Source organism: Protomyctophum bolini, assembly GCF_963924005.1.
Source record: "Protomyctophum bolini genome assembly, chromosome: 13".
Taxonomy (NCBI): domain Eukaryota; kingdom Metazoa; phylum Chordata; class Actinopteri; order Myctophiformes; family Myctophidae; genus Protomyctophum; species Protomyctophum bolini.
The window spans coordinates 23897610-23917361 of NC_137874.1; the positions used below are offsets into that span (position 1 = coordinate 23897610).

Here is a 19752-nt window from a genome sequence, read left to right on the forward strand (position 1 = left end):
CGGTTGCCGACACAGCAGGCGCTTACTGCGGCAGCGTCTAATCAAGCAGAGGTTGTACCATACGATGTGTTATGTGTGGGGAAGAGACAACATAGGCCTTCCCGTGGAGGGAATGGAAAGGATCCATTTCGACTTCCCTGGAGAGAGCAGCACAAGCAAATGAATGCGTTCCCAAAGCCACTACATCGCTGCAAATTGAATATTGAATATGCAATGACAATCCCATGTCACCTCTGCAATTGGAAATAACCGGTGTGTGTGGCCAATATCACTGTCACCCAGCATTGTGAACCATGACAAAAATGTGGACGTGGATCTCATAATATGGCGCTGTCCGCAACATTAGGAGAAAAGGCAGATGCCACCACTAATACTATAGACTCAAGATAACCTTCAGTCCCTGTGGAGGACTCGCATGCAATTAGCCACGCTTCCACCTTATCAGCCCTCTGTGACAAGGCTCCCCTTCTGTCGTGATTGTTTCATTACACAATTAGATGATTTAGTTGTTTTAACTTGAGCGAGAACAGCTTTCGTGTCTTCCCTGTGGGAAGAAGAAGAATGCCTGTAGAATAAATGTGTTAGCCTAATGAGACGGCTTGACATTTGCAGCATGGTTTAACAGAGAGTGATGCTGAGCCTACTATTTTAGGCTCCACATCTGGCAGCATGGGCACTCTCATTCTGAGATGGTAGGATCCCCTTCTGCTAAGTTCCTTGTGACATTTTCATTATTGTTGCAGCTTGTCAGAGGTCAGTTTCTGACCGGTGAACAGTGTTGTGTGCATATGGTGGTAGCTGCAGGGTGTGAGTGTCACCAGATCCTAGACATGATGCATGTGCAGGAAGCTTGCAATTAGCATGGGCTACGTGTTCCCTCTCTGGCTAACACCCAAGCCTGAATTGCCCAGCACATGCCAAACACAAAGTACCCTGGGCCACCATCCATAGCACCATGTCAAGTTAAAGAAATCAGTATGGCTACTGCTCAATCAAGAAGAGCAAAATCCTTGTGAACAACCCTGCTTTGTGGAAGGAATTGAGGAGGTCAAATCGATGCCTCTACTCTCAAAATATTACATTATTACACATTACATTAATATTATCACTGTAGGGGGGGGGGGGGGGGGGCAACGGTTAACAGAACTCACCAATTTAATTGATTATGAAAATAATATGAAATGAGAAAATATAAGATCTACAGTAAAATAGAATAATCCTAAAGAAAATAATCCATAGTTGTGCACAATAATCCACAGTGTGTGTGTGTGTGTGTGTGTGTGTGTGTGTGTGTGTGTGTGTGTGTGTGTGTGTGTGTGTGTGTGTGTGTGTGTGTGTGTGTGTCGCCACCAATTTCCGTGTGCGTATGCAATCTTGTCATAGAATATGAAGTGCCAGTTTACTGGGCAATATATTTACTGATGATGTATCCCGTTGTTCCTCCACCTGTTCAATCATCAGCCAGGACAGTCATGTGACAGTTATAAAGAAAAACATGCACATTATATTTATCCAGTCAAAGACTAACAATGAGTGGTGGATGGTGGATTAACAGCTGACTGTGCTGCAGAGAGAGCTGTTCACAATCATTAGACGTCTTGATGGTACAGTAGCTGCATGGGCAAAGGAGATTTGCATCCAGTGTCCGTTTCACACCGTCAGTGATGCAGTACCTGACATGGTCTTTTTTGACTCCTCAGTGAAAGATGAAGCCATTAGTTTTCTGGTAGAGGGGTAGTGGCACTGCATAGGCAGTGCTGCACTCAAAGCACGTCAAAGGCCTTCTTCTCTCCTGCATTTAATTCTCCGTTCTCTACCTTGGCCAAACCGGGCCAATGTATCTTAATCGCTGCCTCAGTCCATGCAGCACTTTTGCCAGATGACGTTTTATTTCCCAAAATGACAACATCAACATGTCATCAGTGCAAGAGGCTGAAATAGTGAGGGGTGCTCTTATCATCATGACGATGTCGATTTGCTCTGACACATGACCGAAATTCTCCATTCATTGTCAATGGGAATTTAATGTTTGTGTAGGATGAAAGTAGCCAATTTGCTCGTCCACATATGACGTAAATTCTCCATTCATTGTCAATAGGATTTTTTTTTCCATCTTACATTTTATTCATGTTTGTGTAAGCCGAAAACCTACACTAATCTGAAAAATGTGGAAAGTCAGAACCATCAGTGACATGTGACCAAAATCTCAAATAACCTTACATACAGTAATTTGCACATGCATGCCATGGGCCTTTGCACGCACAAGCATGTGGGTGAAGGGAAATGCTCAGTTCAGGCAGAAACACTGCAACCTGTCGAAAGATGTAATCGTCAAACAGCTGAAAGCTCACTTGTCTGTTATGCCAAGAGCTCAGGGCTCGGGGAGTAAAATGCTGAAAATGTTAAGTACTACTATTATTGTACGATGCTACTTGGGGACCACGCGTGATGGGAACGATGCAAATGATACAATTAGGGAATGCATGCCCTACCCCAGTTGTGCAATACTCTTACTGTAAGACCCAGTTGATGTCATGTTGCATATGCATAATGGATTTCTATTGTACATGCTGCCACTTTTATTGGCAAAGTTCTACACACGTTTTTTTGTTGTTCTTTTTGTCTTGGAAACCGCTGGTCTCTATTGTAACATACAATATATGTGAGGTTGTTGTAGGATGACTTGCAAACTTTCAACACAAATGCACACATGTGTACTCCGGCCTCTGAGTACACATAATGGTAACGTTTTATGTATAACTCAAACAGCCAGTGCAAATGTTGCACACAACACTGAGCAATGACATGTTATTTCATTTAATGAACATACTTACTTCTTATACAACTAAGATTGTAAAAATAATACAATATATGGTATACGCATGTATAAAATTTTACACACTAAAATATAGTTTTGTGGACTGCTGTCAATGTTATGAATGAATAAATATGCATCCACTGTTGTGTGACAACCAACCTAGGCACTATTGTAGGCAACACTAGCACATCTAACATCTCTCTGTTCTTCCCATGTGTGTCCACAGCGTTTAGAGACCATGTATGATGAGACAAGGGTGCCATCCCCCAACGATGGTGCAAACGGGGTCCCCCAGCCGGGGGCCCCGGTGGCAGGGGTGGCTACAGGCCCAGGAGAGTCCGTGCTGACCCAAGTCCTGAGACCCAAAGGTGAGGAGGGCCAACCAGAGGAAGAGGACGATGGGGAACCCACAGCAGAGCCTGTCCTCGTGAAAAAGCCACACAGAGAGATTTTGGATCATGAGAGGAAAAGGAGGGTGGAACTCAAATGCATGGAACTCCAAGAGATGATGGAGGAACAAGGGTAAGACAGTAACACATTGCTGAACATTTGTGTTGTTTCAGACTTTCAACAAGTACTTACAGTGTACATATTGCAGAAATCTGTTATTTGTAGTCAACTTAACACAGTTATGTATGTACACAGGTGACATATATATATATATACATACATATATATGTATGTATTTTATTTCTCATTTCTTTCTCGCAAACCACAATTTTCTGCCCTGATCTCATTCAATACAAATGCCACGCCAGGTCATTTTGTTGGTATGGGTCTGGTTTTAGGATGTGCCTTGCATGTATATTGATGAACACCATAATTGCACGACAGGCTTATTTATTAATCATTACCATAGCTACTGTCCTCCTAAAATTAATTACTTCTTTCCTTCATTCAGTTTGTAAATGCTTTTTCTGGCAGGAGGTTACAGTCCATTAGACCAGGGCACCTGCCCTCCCAAAAGTCTGTTTAGGGCCCTAAACAGGTTGACACCTGTTTTTTGGAGTGCAATATATTAAATATTTCCTCTCTAGCAGTGACTTTGGCAGATACCCACAGGGATGCTGAGTGCTCAGGCAGTGTCCAAATAGTACATAAACAATCTGATAACGTGCCAAAAGGGCATTTTCATTGCACTGCAGGGAAAGTAGGGAAAAACCTTCCCCCTGCAGAGCAAGTTACTGAAGCCAAGTTCTTTATACCGGTAATTGGTCTATACAAACATGGTGACTTAATAGCACTTCTGCTGCAGTGGCAGAGTCAGAGCTAAGATTGGACGTGGCTGTTTGTAGTGGCTGCTATGCTAACATTACCATGCTGTCATATTGTCATGGCAATGTTATGGAAGACATTGTAAACATATTGTAACTCTTCAAATTCAAAAACTGTCTTCTACATCCTGACAGTTTTATGAAAAAGCTATGTTTCTATGTTAGTGGTTCTTCGATTTTTCAAAAATAGCTAAAACATAACATAATGCTAACACCAAATGGGGTTCCCGCCCAAAATTAAACTGTCTGATCAGTGGCTCGATCTGTACTCCGGTTGTAGCTGTCAGAATGAGGTTGCCATGGAGACAGAGAGTGAAGGACAAATGAGGCCCGGCCATCCGGGGGGGTTTCATCAGCATGCTCTGCCTGTCTCCTCCAGCCCCGAGTGAGGGAGAGCTTCACTGTGCTAATGCTATACGGTCATTCTGGATTGGGAATTGGTGTGGTGACTTGAGTCTACTCTAATCCTCACAGCTTCGCAATCGCAGGGCTTCTCTCAGGACTCTCAGACTGGTCTATACACAGACACACGTGCGCGCACTCACGCACTCACGCTCACAGATCACACAGTTGTGACCTTGTGTTTGTACATTGCAAACAAACATGCCCATTATTATTTGTAATATTTGCCATACATTACACAACATTTTCGAAAGGGAGATCGTTCCTGATAAATGAGAAACTCAGAGTTTGATTGAATAAGTTGGGAATCTCTTTCTGATTCATACTGCGCCACATACTGTACATTCAGCCATGTCAGACCCATCCCTTATGAAGAATGTTGAAACAAACCTAAGCCTCGGCAATGCAACATATGTCCTGTTCAATAGATTTTAATCAATATTAGCCGGTGGTTTAACTTCATTGTGATCTGGACTGCCTGCAACCAGTCCTTTATCTTCTCCTTCAATCAATGATACTGTACATTTTCTAAGTAGCTCAGGAGTCCAGGGGCTCATTCTGAGCAGGCTTTGAAGTCTCTCTGGTGCTTCTGCAGCTACCATTGACTTTTAGACTCAGTGGTTGGCAGCAGTGATCCTTTTATGTGAGGGAGTGGATTCACAAAAGATAGTCTTTCAAAGCCATGTTCATTTTTACAAGGTACAATTTCTGTGGCTAACTGAGGCTGGCTGTGGCTGGCCAGATGGATATATTTCACCCACAGTATAAGCCAGTGTGCCAGCTGTCACCTTGTGCATGATGAGGCCGTAGCCGGAAATCAGAATATTTTTTATGCCATAGGTATGTTTGCGTAGAGGAATGTCTTGGTGAGATTGTTACAGTTGATCTAGATGGCCGTAGATCAGCGATTTCTGTTGAAGAGATTTGGTCTAGATGGGGGGAAAACCGGTCCAAGTACAGAGCCAACTCAGATCCAGTTTACTAAGTGTAGTGTTTAAGTGGTTAAGTGTAAAGGAGCCCTACAGGCAATCTGTCCATCTCCACTCACTCTGCTGGGACAAGAAGAGGTTGAGAGAACACTTGAACTTGAAGGACAGTGACTCAGAGTGTAAAATCTCTGGGATGGAACCCCAGAAGAATCTCATTTGCAGATTTGGTTCAACACATTTATTGACCCCCACACCTCAAATTTCTACTATGGCTCTGTAAATGAGCAAGTACATGCTTGGATAATAGGATAGAGAGAGACGAAATGGTGGCTGGAGCCTGTTTTCAGATTTTAGCCAGGATGCTCAGCCTCCACACTCCCCCTCCCCACCCAGCCTTGGCGAGAGATTAGGCTACACTAGGGGACAACACCAGCAGCAATAATACAACCCACAGCCCCCTTGATCCGCCTCCATCCCTCCAGGGCTGAGACCAGGATGAATAGTTTTGTCATGTGTGATGGCCTCACCCTGGGAGCCAATTAGGTGGATGGCCAGCAATTAAAGGAGTCTGTTCATTTAGTTATACAAGGTCTGGTAGTAATCCTCCCCCATTTATTGGCAGTTACAGTCCTCTGCCTCTGCAGGGATTCTTGCCCTGTTTTGAACATTAGGTGGGCTGGAAGCTATGTGCCAGCGCATTTGTACAGGAATAGGTGCTTATCTGTGCGAAACAGTGTGCGGTCTTTCAGTGCACTTGTTCAGAATGATTCTGGCATGCCAGGCGGCAGGTTTCCAGGTCTGATTTTTTTTTTTAATATATCTTTTATCCCACGATTTTTGTAACCCATTTTTCACCCCTGTGTCAATCATCTAATGTGATCCTGGGCTCTACACACCCTCCGCCAACCTGGGGAGAGCAACGGACTTAACTCATGCTTCCTTCATGCTTGAGTGTCCAAATTGCTCCTTTACACCTGACAGGGGGGAGTTTCCCTGGTTGGACGTAGCGCGTGGAAGGAACACGTTATTCCAACCAGTTCCTTTCCCCTCCATCAGGCGCCCCGGCTGGCCAGGGGGAGGTCTGATATTGAAGAACCATTTCTGCATGGCGTAATGAAGAAGGTGCATGACTGAACAAAAACAAAAGATTACCCTTGTAAGATTACCCTGTCCAGCAATTGATTCTCTATTGTTTGTAAAAATGGCAAAATTTGGGTCTATCAACAAACTAATTTGCCTACTAAATGGAAATGCTACCCAGTGAGTGGTACTGGGCAGAGGGGGCAGCTTCATTTTTGAGTGTTTTTATCCAGCTAATTGAGCCATAATGACTAGTGCCCCTTTTGAGATTCTTCAGCATTTCCCTAGCTCTGTAATGAGCTTTCTTCACAGAGATTCACTCACACGTTAACTCCACACTGTAAGCGGCTAGGTTCCAGCACTCCTCCCACTCGTTTCCTTCAGAAAGGCTACACAAGTGGCGACATGAACCACAGTGTACTGTACAGTATGTGCACGGCAGGGCTCGTTGCATGCAGTAATAGTGTTGTAAGACACAGTGGGAGATACAGTATTTACCTGCATGCCTCACAAAAGCAGACAGATAAAGAGGATGTGACCGCTGTGAAGACAGAGAAGAAAATAATAAGGGCTCTATTTTCGTCCATGCTAAACCCCTTATCCCTAAACTTCTTTGCCTTTTTTTTTTTACTAATTTGAAAAACATTTCGGAATAGTTAAAATAGCCAATCTACAAGCTCACAACGTGTCGATATAGATCTTTTAGTCAAACTATTAAAAATAAAAAAAAAGGCAAGGAGGGTTTTGGGATTTAGCAGTGGGGAAGGGGTGTTCCCCCACTAAAGTTGGTTTTGGTTACCTGTCTAAATCCCTAAAAAACCTCCGTTACCCGTTATATAGGTGTGGTTTGGGCACTACAATAATTAAACAAATCACCGTGCCACATATGCTATTGCCTTTTAGAGATCCCTTATCCGTTGCCTGTTATGCCCAATGCCATATTGCTTCATAGTCTTACGGTCTGTAGCCCATGGAAGAGAGTTGCGTTGCTGCCTTGAAGTCTCACTTGTGCTGCACCAAAATACTATACTATACTTTAAGCGGCGGGTGTATTGCGGGCCGTGTCGCAGGAAACGGCGGCGACGAAATTGGAGCCCTAAATGCTCATTCATAGTCTGGATTTTTGGTGGTGGGGTGACCACCGGAGCTGAAATAACGTTGAGCGGTGGTGAGTAAAAACAGAGAAGGGCTGGAGCAGTGGCGGTGGTTTGCTCTTCACCGCGGCTAGTGACATCATGTTGTAGTTCGGTGGTGACCTAACCACCGAAAATCCAGACTATGTATGAGCCTTAAGTGTGTGTGCGTGCGTGCGTGCGAGCGTGCGTGCGCGACAGAGAGAAATTGATTAAGAAGTAAATTAACGAAAGATATATATTGTAGTTTAATAGCTACACCCTACACAGTTAAATCCGATATTTTCAGTTAATTTTGGAATGACAATTGCTGTAAGTCAGTGGACAGATGAAGTGACACAATCGTCAAACCGGTCGATGTTAATCCATTGCCCTCTTGTCCGATGTTTAATTGGATAACCAAAATGTAATTGATCAACACCTGCGTCTTATGCTGTGTTGTCGGAGAGAGCATAATGGCCCCACTGATACGAAACTGACATCCGTCTTGCCTGCATACAACATGGCCTCAAATGCTCGTTGCTGCCGGAGGTCGGAGTGAACACAATAAGCAGTCTAACAGAGAGCCAATGGCAGATTGTGGTCGGCCATTCATTGATCTGCTTACACTGTATTGATGATGAACGGGACAGATCTTTATAGAGAGGGAGAGAGAGAGAAATAATTATTTATATTTCTTTATCTCTGTTTCTCTCTCTCTCTCTCTCTCTCTCTCTCTCTCTCTGTGTCTGTCTATCACCCTCTATGCATCCCCCTCCATGCCATTTTAAAAGTAGAAAATCTATGTCTGCAGAGTGCATTGCTTGAAAATCCTCTCTACTTGAGAGTTAAAGCCATTTTCCTATTAGGTCACTTTAATTTGGTCCCCGAAATAGAAATGTGGCCTTTTTTCCTTCCTTCTTTTCTTATTCTGCCGCCTCCCCGGAGTCCCCACTCCTACAGCCATTCAATCTCTCTAACTACACTGGCATTACGTTGACACTCAAGGTCTTGGCACTATATGTTTGAACACACCCAGATGAACACACAATTCTTTTTTTCTTATTTTTATATATTTTTTTCACAATATAACACATTTTAAAAGAAATTACAAGGTATCAAGGTATTTGTATTTATCTTTTCATTTTTCTCACAAATACAATGAATCCACACATAATTATATACTGATACACAATAACAACACACATCAACACGTTAAACACTAAGCAAAAAAACTAAGCAAAAGCAAGCAAAACTATTGTTGTACTGTACCGTGGATAGTGGCCAAATGGTTAATCGGTCGGCCGATATATCAGCTTTTTTCGAGGGCTTTTTAAAATAATTGGCATCAGCCGAGTCCTGTCTATAGTGAAACAATATTTGGTGACAGGCAATGAGGGAACAAAATTAGATCACACTAGCTTGCTTAGAAATAATGGGTACATCTAGTTCCAAAGATGCCTATCTTGACAGGTGGAGTTACATTTACAGTACTTTTAGAGATTGTATCAAAAACATGTTCCCAAAAATGTGAAAGCTTGGAAAATGTCCAGAACATAATGGGACAATGTCCTGTGTGACTGGTGGCACCTGTCACACGAGGCGAGTCAATTCTGAGAACATTTTAACAAGCCTAGCTTCATTACTGAACCTTATGTAATACTTCAAACTGTAGTCTGAACAAGCTCACAGTGCGTCACATTGTCACATTGACACATTTTGAGCTATGATTGGCTATTTTTTATTTAGTATGACTCAGGCTTAACAGACCACACACATAGTCATGGGCCATGCTGAATCAATGACTATCAGTGTAAGGATGGTCGCTGGGCCACAACAGGATTGTTGGCTAATGGGGAATTGTGCAGGTGCTCGGAGCTGTCTAATTACTTCAATCAGGTTCTTTAATCGAGGTGATTTGTCATGGCTGATTCAACGGGGAGCTCCCCACTCTGATCGATGTCCCTGTCCCTCTCCACCCCAACTCACTGGGTCTTTGCATTGCTGTAGGCATAGGTCCTAGCTAAACAGCTTTCATTTGGCCTATAACATGTGACTCCTTCCCTCAAATAAGATGGTTTGATACGCACTTTCACATTCATGCATCAGTTTACTAAGAATTTAGATTTTAATCAAATTTCCCCCTTCCTGGCTAAGAATGCCAAGTCCATTGAGGCCTCTGCTCTAGGAAAGGCTGACTGCATGTGGCTTTACAGCTACAAGTATTCCAAATTATGAGAGAAGTGAAGCTTTGATTATGACAGTGAATTAAACATAATTGTTCCCTATAAGATAAATTGAAGAAGGCTTTCAACTACTTAAAGCTGTTTACAGATCTTGCCTCCCTGATTTCTGGAGGTAACGTATTCTACAAATTACGGGCAATTATACAGCATTTTCTTGTGTTTTGATTGTATCATCCAGTAATCCACCCACTTACTTACAACGTAACAAACACTCAGTACTGGAACCACTCAAGGAGGGAGAGCAATCTGGAGGAAAGGGAACAGAGGTGAAGATTCTCTGAGTAGCCAATACAGGCCTTCATTCTACATTTTGACCACTCTTTTTGGCTTTTGCTATAATAATGTCTTCACAAGCCCTTTTTGCCTCGTGTACACGTCCCTTTCGGGGGCATGTTATGACAGACAGTAAAAAATAAACACACACAACAGACAGTTAGTATAGTACTGTACAGAAGCGGCGAGTGGTTAACATTAAGGTGATGGCTCCTGCTCTGTGCACGGAAAGCAATGAATATAAAATCCTGGTATTTGCCCTCCATTGTGTTGCCCTGACATCTGCTGTGCTGAGAGAGATTGCTGTACAGCCAGACCTGACAGTGCTGTCACACCGGCTTGCTTGTCTTGCCCCCCCCCCCCCCCTCTCTCTCTCTCTCTCTCATTCACTGAGCTTACAGCTCTGCTGATAGCATCCGGGTTTGAATACCTATGTATTGAAATGGCTGTATGCTTGGAGTAAGGCAAACACTCCTCAAACCACTGCTGTGGTCACACTGAAACAAGGCCATTTTTAGAATTCATCTTGCATCCACTGGGAGTTGAGAGAGAGAGAGTGGCTGAGGGAGAGTGTATGTTTTCAGCACCTATGGGTCGGACAGCTCCCTAGTACTTTTATATGGCCTGTATGCCAGGCAAGGAGAGCTCATGTTCCAGATGCGATTAAATGGATAGATGGATATGATAGACTCAAAGAGAGTCACGTTTTATGGCCTCCACATTTCTCTTACACAGTTAACTCTTTTGACGTACACCGCTAAATATGTATTCTCTCAACTACTGATGTAGGTATATTATTCTCAGCTGTATGGTAGACGACGGCCCACGCCTTTAACAAGATATTTGCTGCCATGAAGTCACAATGTGACCATTCATATTTCAATCCCAATGTTGCCTTTTATAAGTCTGAATTCTGCTTGTCTGAGAGGGTGATATCTTGCTTCTCCCAGGACGTTCCCATCCCCCACCACCACTTCTTATCTCTGTCTCTGTTGCTTTGTTTTTAACTGACTATGGGCTCTGAGTCACCCAAATTATTTTGCAATAGAACAATAACAGCTTAAAGAGGTTTTGAAGTCTGAAGTTTATTTAGCAATCATAGCATAAATAATTGTCATTCTCTCTGTAAGCATCTGTCTCCAACTCCCTCTAGTCTCTATCACTCATATTGTTTTAGTAGGTCTTTATAGATCATTATCAGAACAGATAATGAGCTCTGTAATTAGCTTGAACAGATTGTGAAGGCGACGTGAATTTGCTTGCTGAGCAACTCAGTGTGCAGTACAAAAATGCCATGTACAGTATTGTCAAATGATTCAAGAATTCCTGATTGGTTCTTCATTGTACGCCAATTTACAGTTGATACAACAATTGGATGCGACAGAATGGAATTGAAAAGGATGGAAGTGGTGGAATTCTAAAGCCTAATGTTTGTCATGCGTCAAAGTATAAATGAGGCTCTTCATAGAGACAGGATTTGGGGATTTGACCGTTTTTCCACACACAGGTTTCAACACTTGAACACTGTTTATATCCAGCCTGCTGTCAGTGACTGTGGCTTCTGGCTTGTAGTGGGTGTACTGGTGTGCACACTGGAGGTGTTGTTCAGTGTGAACGATTAAGTCAGGAAAGCCTATACTGTATGTTATACCTTTCAATCCTGGAAAGCATTTAAACGCATTTAAATGCTTTCAAAAGGCATTTAAAAGGTGTTTTATTTTTCTTCTTAAACGGCCTCAGGCCTAAATGTATAAATCGATCACTGACACTGACTCATGTGAAGTTAGCCACGATGATGAAAGAACCTGTTATTGGCTGTTTGTCGTGTTGGTGACGATTGAATTTAATCGTAATTCTTCATAATACTTAAAGTTGCTCCGTCCAGATAACGCCATCAACTACCTAAAATTGAGGAAAATGGGGGGGGGGGGAAAGCTATAGGGAATATTTCTATATAATGTCCCTGATAGTGTGTTCCCTAAAAATCCACAGAGTGCTGTCTATCTCAGCAAGCGCTGGATAGTCCCTGTTGTTATACAGGAGTTGTTCTGATGTAATGTAAGTGTGCTGCTGTCCTACAGAATAAATCCTGACATCCAGTCAGGACCCTGAAAAAGGGACCTGGCAGGCATTGGAGGAAGTGACACAGTGAGTCATGACAATGTCCCCAGCAATGTGTCAATTAGGCCAGGGCACGGAGAGCACCGCCATGGCCATTTGTTCCCAGTCTTGCCTGTATGGTGTGGAGTAGCACAAAACATCTGGCAGCTGCGACAAGTAGAAAAGTGCAATTTTGAGTAATTGCAAACTGTTGTAGCCATTGGGGACCCAAAAAATGGTCTGGTGAAAAATACAGTTTCTACGATATACAGTTCTTCCTTTTGCAATTGTGGTGCCCTTTATGGTCAGAAACGATAGTGTTTTTTGGCAGTGTGCTCTAGAGAGGCCCCTTAAAATGCGTTTCAAATTTGGGTTTGATTGAACGTTGCATTTATTATATATGGCGTTGTTTAATAGGCTTCTGCTACTAATATTGGCCAAATACATTGTCACATGACACAACTAATTTGGAAGAGATTGGTCCATAGGTCTGCAACATGCAGTTAAAGATGAAGAAGTGCTGTGATTTTGTTTGTTTTTGTTTTCATGTGTTTATGAGGTGACAGTACTTCCCTTAGTGTAGTTGTTATGTGCAATGGTGTCTTCCCATTGTATTTAGGATTTCTTTTTGGAGGTTGAAAACTTGACAGTCAAATGTGCCAATGAAAAAAACTGTGATATAGTGATATATATCACCCCCCCCCCCTAACCCCTCCCCCTTTATCATACAACAGCTGTGGGAGTGGCTTCAGTTCAGGTGGATCTCCACCCATCACCACCCACCAATCAGACATACTTAATTTACTGGTGGGGGTGTCCACATAAAAACAACATTTTAACAAATACTGTACACTTTTTAGAAAACAATTATTCTTCCTTGGGCATGGCCTATATGGGGAGTTGCTGACCTAAGGGATCCAGGGACATTTTGATTCTACAACCAAAAGTAATAGGCCAAAAAGTAAAGTGGGCTTTTATAGCACCACCATGAGGCAGATGTGTGCTACTACTTTTTACTGCATAACACATCAAACTGGAAACCCCTCAAGTTTGTTACTGATATCTCTTACTTTGAATGGGAACTAATTTAAAAAAAAAAGATTATCAATTAAACCATAAATCACATGGTTTCGAATACAAGCACACCATTGACCATTCCAATGAAGCTGGTCCTATTCCCTTGGATTGGTGCTTTTAATCCCATGTACATTTCTTCCTTGGTCCATTTAGTTTCTGTTTTGACAGTGCCCTCCTGGCACACTGGCACAGAGACATCTTTTTTAAATTAAGCCCATGATTTATGAACCTTGCTAACAAGTAATGACATGACATCCACGATTAATGAGTCTAATGTGTCGACGGGGCTTGTGTGTGACGTGTGTACTTTCCCTGACTGCTGCTGCTTCTATTCTCATGCTCATCTAGGTACACGGAGGAAGAGATTCGACAGAAAGTGAGCACCTTCAGGCAGATGTTGATGGACAAAGAGGGCGTGATCACGAGAGAGGGCTCGCACACACAACAAATGTAAGTTCTGCTTGAATGTGGGTGTATTGTGCACGCGCGCACGCACACACACACACACACACACACACACACACACACACACACACACACACACACACACACACACACACACACACACACACACACACACACACACCAGCTGTAGTTATCATCAAGGTTGTTATTGGGTTCCTGAATCAGTCTGACAATGTCTCTGTGAGATGATTGAGGGAGTCAGCGTAGTGTAGTGGTACCTGTTGTCTCCCAGCTAATGATGGGCAATGATTCTGACGCTCCCTGTCACATAGGCTAGAGTAGACTAATGACTCTCTCCCTCTCCCTTTATTCCCGGCACCTCAGCAAGGACCTGACATTTAACTAGACCACACTGTAATAACAAACAACAAAAGGGAGAGAGGGACATAGGTGGGAGGGATGAAGCAAGGGAGAGAGCATTGGGGAAAGACAAAGAGTGCTGTCAAGTATTTACACATTGAGATATAGGGCAAAGGAAAACACTACTGCACCCCCCCGCCCTGTTGTACATAGAATATACTGTGAAGCTGCACACAGTAATATGTTGTGCATAGAATATACTGTGAAGTTGCACACAGTAATATGTTGTACATAGAATGCACTGTGAAGTTGTTTGCACAAAGTTAGGTAGCAGCTACTGGGAAAAAATATATCAAAATGCTGCTGGTAGGCTAGCATATACACTATACCAAGATTATATGCACATGTACATTTGATTATGCTCCTCAATCTATGTTATTCTCTCCTTGCTCTTTTTGCACTCTCTTCCTCTAAAAAATAAAATAAAATCTTTTAGTCTTTTTTTTTAATCATTATTTTTATAATATTATTGTTATTATCTATGCTGCTGTATTGTCTGAAGGAAGCCAAACCAAATCTAAGTTTTACTCTCATGTACTGTACCTGTACACAAGATGTAACAATAAAGTACAACCTTGAACCTTGAAGACGGTGTGAAACCGCCCACAGCCCAAAGAAAGAAAAAAATGTACAGTGCACACGAGGGAGTTGTATAATCATTTATTGTAGGGGATGGTCCATTTGGAGCGGGCTGAGCCTGCCTTATAATACTGACACATTCAGCAAGACCTTGCTAGTGAAAGTGCTGTGATGGAGATACTAAAAACTGACAGGAGAATTCATTATTTCCCACAAAGCAGTGGCAAGTTTTTGCCCCGCATGTGTTTGCTGTTTTGGGGACTGGGTCATCATGCGCTCACATGGCCGCGAGAAGATATTTACAGTAGGAGGTGCTCAGTAGGGGGTGCGCGAGAGTCAGCGCTCATGTGGTAATCTGCAAATCACCAGCGCCCTGGAAATCTGGTGTCAAACAAGGACTGCACGCTTTCCCTGCATATGTTTAGTATTTTGGGGACTCGCCGTACGCTCATGTGGAAGAAGCGGTGCAGTAGGTAGGGGGTGTAATTTGCAAATAACCAGCGCACTGCAATTTTGGTGTCAACAAGAACCACATTTTGTGCCGTCTGCCTCCTGCCCGGTGTATCGTGAAGCACATGCTCACTTTATTTGGAAGATGTCTCCAGTATCACATTAGTATCACACTACAACAGAGCGGTTTAAATTCCGAGCGGTACTACCGAAAAATCTTACATCTTCTTAGTCTTGTACTTTATGCACCCAAAATTGTATATGTGCAACCTAGAAATACACTTGCCTGCATTTGGCAACATACCTGACTATTTGAACCTTGACTGAGAAGGCTGCACAGTATAATCCAGAATGTTAATTTAATGTTCCTGATGACTGCCTGTGAGTCAGACAGACTGCTCAACCAGGGTTCTCAACTTACTCCAGTTTTATTGACAGAGGGCCCCACAACTTAATGTTCCAGTCATTAGCAATAAACACCCAGCAGTAAGCATGGCTGGGTCGGCTCATATCTCTGTTCACCGGTGCTCTCGTATTGATTTCTTTCAGGGTAGATGGCAACAGAGAGCGAGAGGATGTGGCATGTAAGCCTTTTCAGAGCCATCGGAGCCCAAAACACCTTTTGCTGTTCGATCAGAGCAGGATCAATGTGGCCATAGGCTTCTAGAGTTGTTCACTATTATCTGATACAGACATTTCCTCATGATTGAAAAGGGGAATGTTTCCTCTTTCAACACGTACAAATACCAATGTACTTAGTTTCAGTTTCCACCACTGCTCACATCAAGGTCAAGGTCGTCCCCCAAGACTGTGAAATTGCTCTATACATGCAGCTCTGTGATACCCGAGCTAACATTTCCAGCCTGATTAAACTTCCATATTGCCACCATCACCTCCACAACAACATCTCTCCTTATACTGAAAAGCATTCAACCCCATCAACTCAGCCAACATCCCCCTCAGTCAGACCAAGGGAATAATTATAGCCTACTGTAACTCCTAGCAGCAATGGGTCCTACTCATAGAGCTATAATATAACTAGAGAACTAATTGAGGAGCGATAGCCCCGCCCCCTGCTATTCACTTCAATGGACGTTACTCAGGGGCGTTTTGAAGCCACGACGAATCGAAGTCTTCCGGTTAGTATTAGTACCCCTCGAGCGTTGATGTGATTGGTTGGCTCCTATCATAGTACCTGGGCCTGCATGGGCATGCAGTACCACTTTTGACCAGTAGGGACGACAGCTTCAACATTGCCCAGCCATTCTGCAGGCTTGGTCCTACTCCTATCTGGGCGTGGGATATGATAATGGTCCTGAGGAACACCATGACCATAGTCCATCAGGGGGAGCTGTCCTATCAGAACGGCTACATCACCAGGGCCCATTCAGAACAGCTGCCACACCAGGGCCCATTCAGAACAGCTGCCTCAGCAGGGCCCATTCAGAACAGCTGCCTCACCAGGGCCCATTCAGAACAGCTGCCTCACCAGGGCCCATTCAGAACATCTGCCTCACCAGGGCCCATTCAGAACAGTTGCAGTTTTCAGCTGGAGAAAACTCGGTTCAAAGTCGTAGAAGAGGAAAGTTACACTCTCACTCAAACATTGCTCGGGCTCCTTTCCGATGTACTGTACAGTATGTACAGTATCCAATGATCACATTCAGAGTTGTATAAATATCAAACATGGTTTGATATAATCATGACGGCTCCGACTCGATCGGGACGGGACACCACAGATTGAATTGAATCCCAAACCCGTGCACACTACAATAATCTGTGCCGTCTGTCCGTGGTTATCTGGACATGCTGTTTTGGCCACGGGACCGGACCTAGCACAATTTGCACCCTAGACAAGCTTGCTCTTGCTATATACTACTCTACACATACAGTACAAAAACAAACATAGCTGGCATACTGCACCTTTTATATTTTGCACACTTCTCACTTTCTTCTGTCCTCTAAACTGGGCATCTGATGGCATTATATAGACTAGGGGTGCCCAAAAGGTAGATTGCGATCTACCAGTAGATCACAAAGGCTGTGCAGGACATGCCCCTATAATATTTAATTGAAATATTGATGAGTGTTGCTGTCTGTGGTGGCATTACAAAATAAATACACAAAATTCCATTTCTCCCCCTCTATTTCCCATTCAAATGCATTATGTAACGCCAGCTCCGCTATTCCAAAGCACCCTCAGGTACATATTTAAACTATTTTTAGCGATGGTATAATACATTATTTGGGTGGGTAGATCTTGTTCAGCTGGTCATTTTGAAAGTAGCTCTCAAGTCAAAAAAGTGTGGGCACCCCTGATATAGACCATTTTTAATCGTATTCACTTATATTTTGTGTTGAAATTAAATACTGACGTTCAAAGTGGTTTAGTTTGGTAGCATTTTGTAGTGACTGTACAACAATGTTGGAGAGCTGTGCTCTGATGAGATGAGGTTGTCTGCCTATCAACCACCCTGCCCGCTGTGATGTGACTTGCAAATGAGTGATTGTCATCATTCAGAATACCCTAAAAACTATAACCCTAATTTCTATTCTTTTTTGTTGTATAATTTTTTGCTGTTGCAATGTCGCCCCTCCTTTGGCTGGCGCCCTAGATGGCCGCCGGCGCCTATGTCTCCTATATATTAGGTGCCAGATGTCCAGATTGGGATATAGCGTTAATCAAGCTGTAGTCGGTCCCTGGCCTCAGTGTCATTATTCATGCCTGCTCTTGTCTGTGTGGGGCTGCATTCAGAAATGATCAGGATTCTCTGTCTGTCCTCATTATTCTAATGCAATGATCTCTGCATACATGTGCAGCATGCAGAGACGCTATACACTGACACCACGGCGCGTATTCAGAGTGTCAAGCTGCGACTCCGCCCACCCCCGGGGGAAGTTGTGATTTGCTCTCGTTCACTGCAATGCAATTTGCGGCATTTCCAAAACAATATTGCGCAGAGTAGCAATTATCAAACGTATTTGCAATGCCATACGTTGAAAGATCTGTTGCCCGTGGACAAGGCACGCTACCTCCGCAAGTTAGATATTATCGGCATAGATGTTTGTCCGTATGTGATTAAGGATTGGACCAAGTTGCATTGGCAGCCATAGAAAATTCTTACCCCGGGCTAAAACCGGATGTGACATTTGTGGGCGTACCTGTCTAGCGTGGTGTCAGTCTATGCTCAGCATGCTATGGAAAGGCCAGATTTTGATTTAATTATTATTTATATATATATATATATATTACATTTTTTTTTAATCTGCTCAAATATGTAATGTTAATCACAAAGACAAACCAAAAACATTCGTGACTATGCCTACTAGTGTTTGAGTCACACCAATACTGGTGGGTGAATATTTGTTTTTGTAAAGCTACAGAACGTGCAACAAGGGTAATTAACATAAATACACAAGTAGCCTATTTTAGTTAAATATATGTAATTATGCCCAAATTATGGACACAATGCCCATAATAGTTGTTTTTCCTCAGTGTTTTTATATTGGCAGACTTCACTTTGCTCGTTTGTTTATATGCCAAAAGCATCATTTGCTAAACATCCTCACTCCCAAATTGTCATACTGACACTTGGCCAGGACCCCCTTGGCATGCACTGGTTCAATTCACTGGCCAGGACCCCCTTGGCATGTACTGGTTCAATTCACTGGCCAGGACCCCCTTGGCTTGCACTGGTTCAATTCACTGGCCAGGACCCCCTTGGCTTGCACTGGTTCAATTCACTGGTCAGGACCCCCTTGGCATGTACTGGTTTAATTCACTGGTCAGGACCCCCTTGGCTTGCACTGGTTCAATTCACTGGTCAGGACCCCCTTGGCATGCACTGGTTCAATTCACTGGTCAGGACCCCCTTGGCTTGCACTGGTTCAATTCACTGGTCAGGACCCCCTTGGCATGTACTGGTTCAATTCACTGGCCAGGACCCCCTTGGCTTGCACTGGTTCAATTCACTGGTCAGGACCCCCTTGGCATGCACTGGTTCAATTCACTGGTCAGGACCCCCTTGGCATGCACTGGTTCAATTCACTGGCCAGGACCCCCTTGGCATGCACTGGTTCAATTCACTGGCCAGGACCCCCTTGGCATGCACTGGTTCAATTCACTGGCCAGGACCCCCTTGGCATGCACTGGTTCAATTCACTGGCCAGGACCCCCTTGGCATGTACTGGTTCAATTCACTGGCCAGGACCCCCTTGGCTTGGACTGGTTCAATTCACTGGTCAGGACCCCCTTGGCATGCACTGGTTCAATTCACTGGCCAGGACCCCCTTGGCTTGCACTGGTTCAATTCACTGGCTAGGACCCCCTTGGCATGCACTGGTTCAATTCACTGGTCAGGACCCCCTTGGCTTGCACTGGTTCAATTCACTGAGTGGGTCGGCCGCTTTTCAACGTTCAGTCTAGTCCAGGTCTTGACGAGGTTTCAGGTGGTCCCCAGCTAAATGATGTAGAGTTGGTAACCATATGGACCCTCACCCTTATAGATCTAAATGATGTAGAGTTGGTAACCATATGGACCCTCACCCTTATAGATCTTCAACTCTCAAGAGTTAGAAGACCCCATT

General features: G+C 43.6%; 1 protein-coding gene across 1 annotated transcript in view; it reads left to right on the top strand.

Annotated features, from left to right (window-relative positions):
- Positions 1 to 3056: 3056 nt before the first annotated feature.
- The window catches only part of srrm3 (serine/arginine repetitive matrix 3), a gene marked incomplete at both ends in the record, with an annotated part of 36370 nt that continues 19674 nt past the window's right edge, over positions 3057 to 19752 (top strand). Inside the window, 2 exons of the mRNA XM_080780190.1 lie at positions 3057 to 3340; positions 13660 to 13761. Of these exons, the coding sequence (XP_080636316.1) occupies positions 3057 to 3340; positions 13660 to 13761 (386 nt within the window). The remainder of the gene's footprint in view (positions 3341 to 13659; positions 13762 to 19752) is intronic.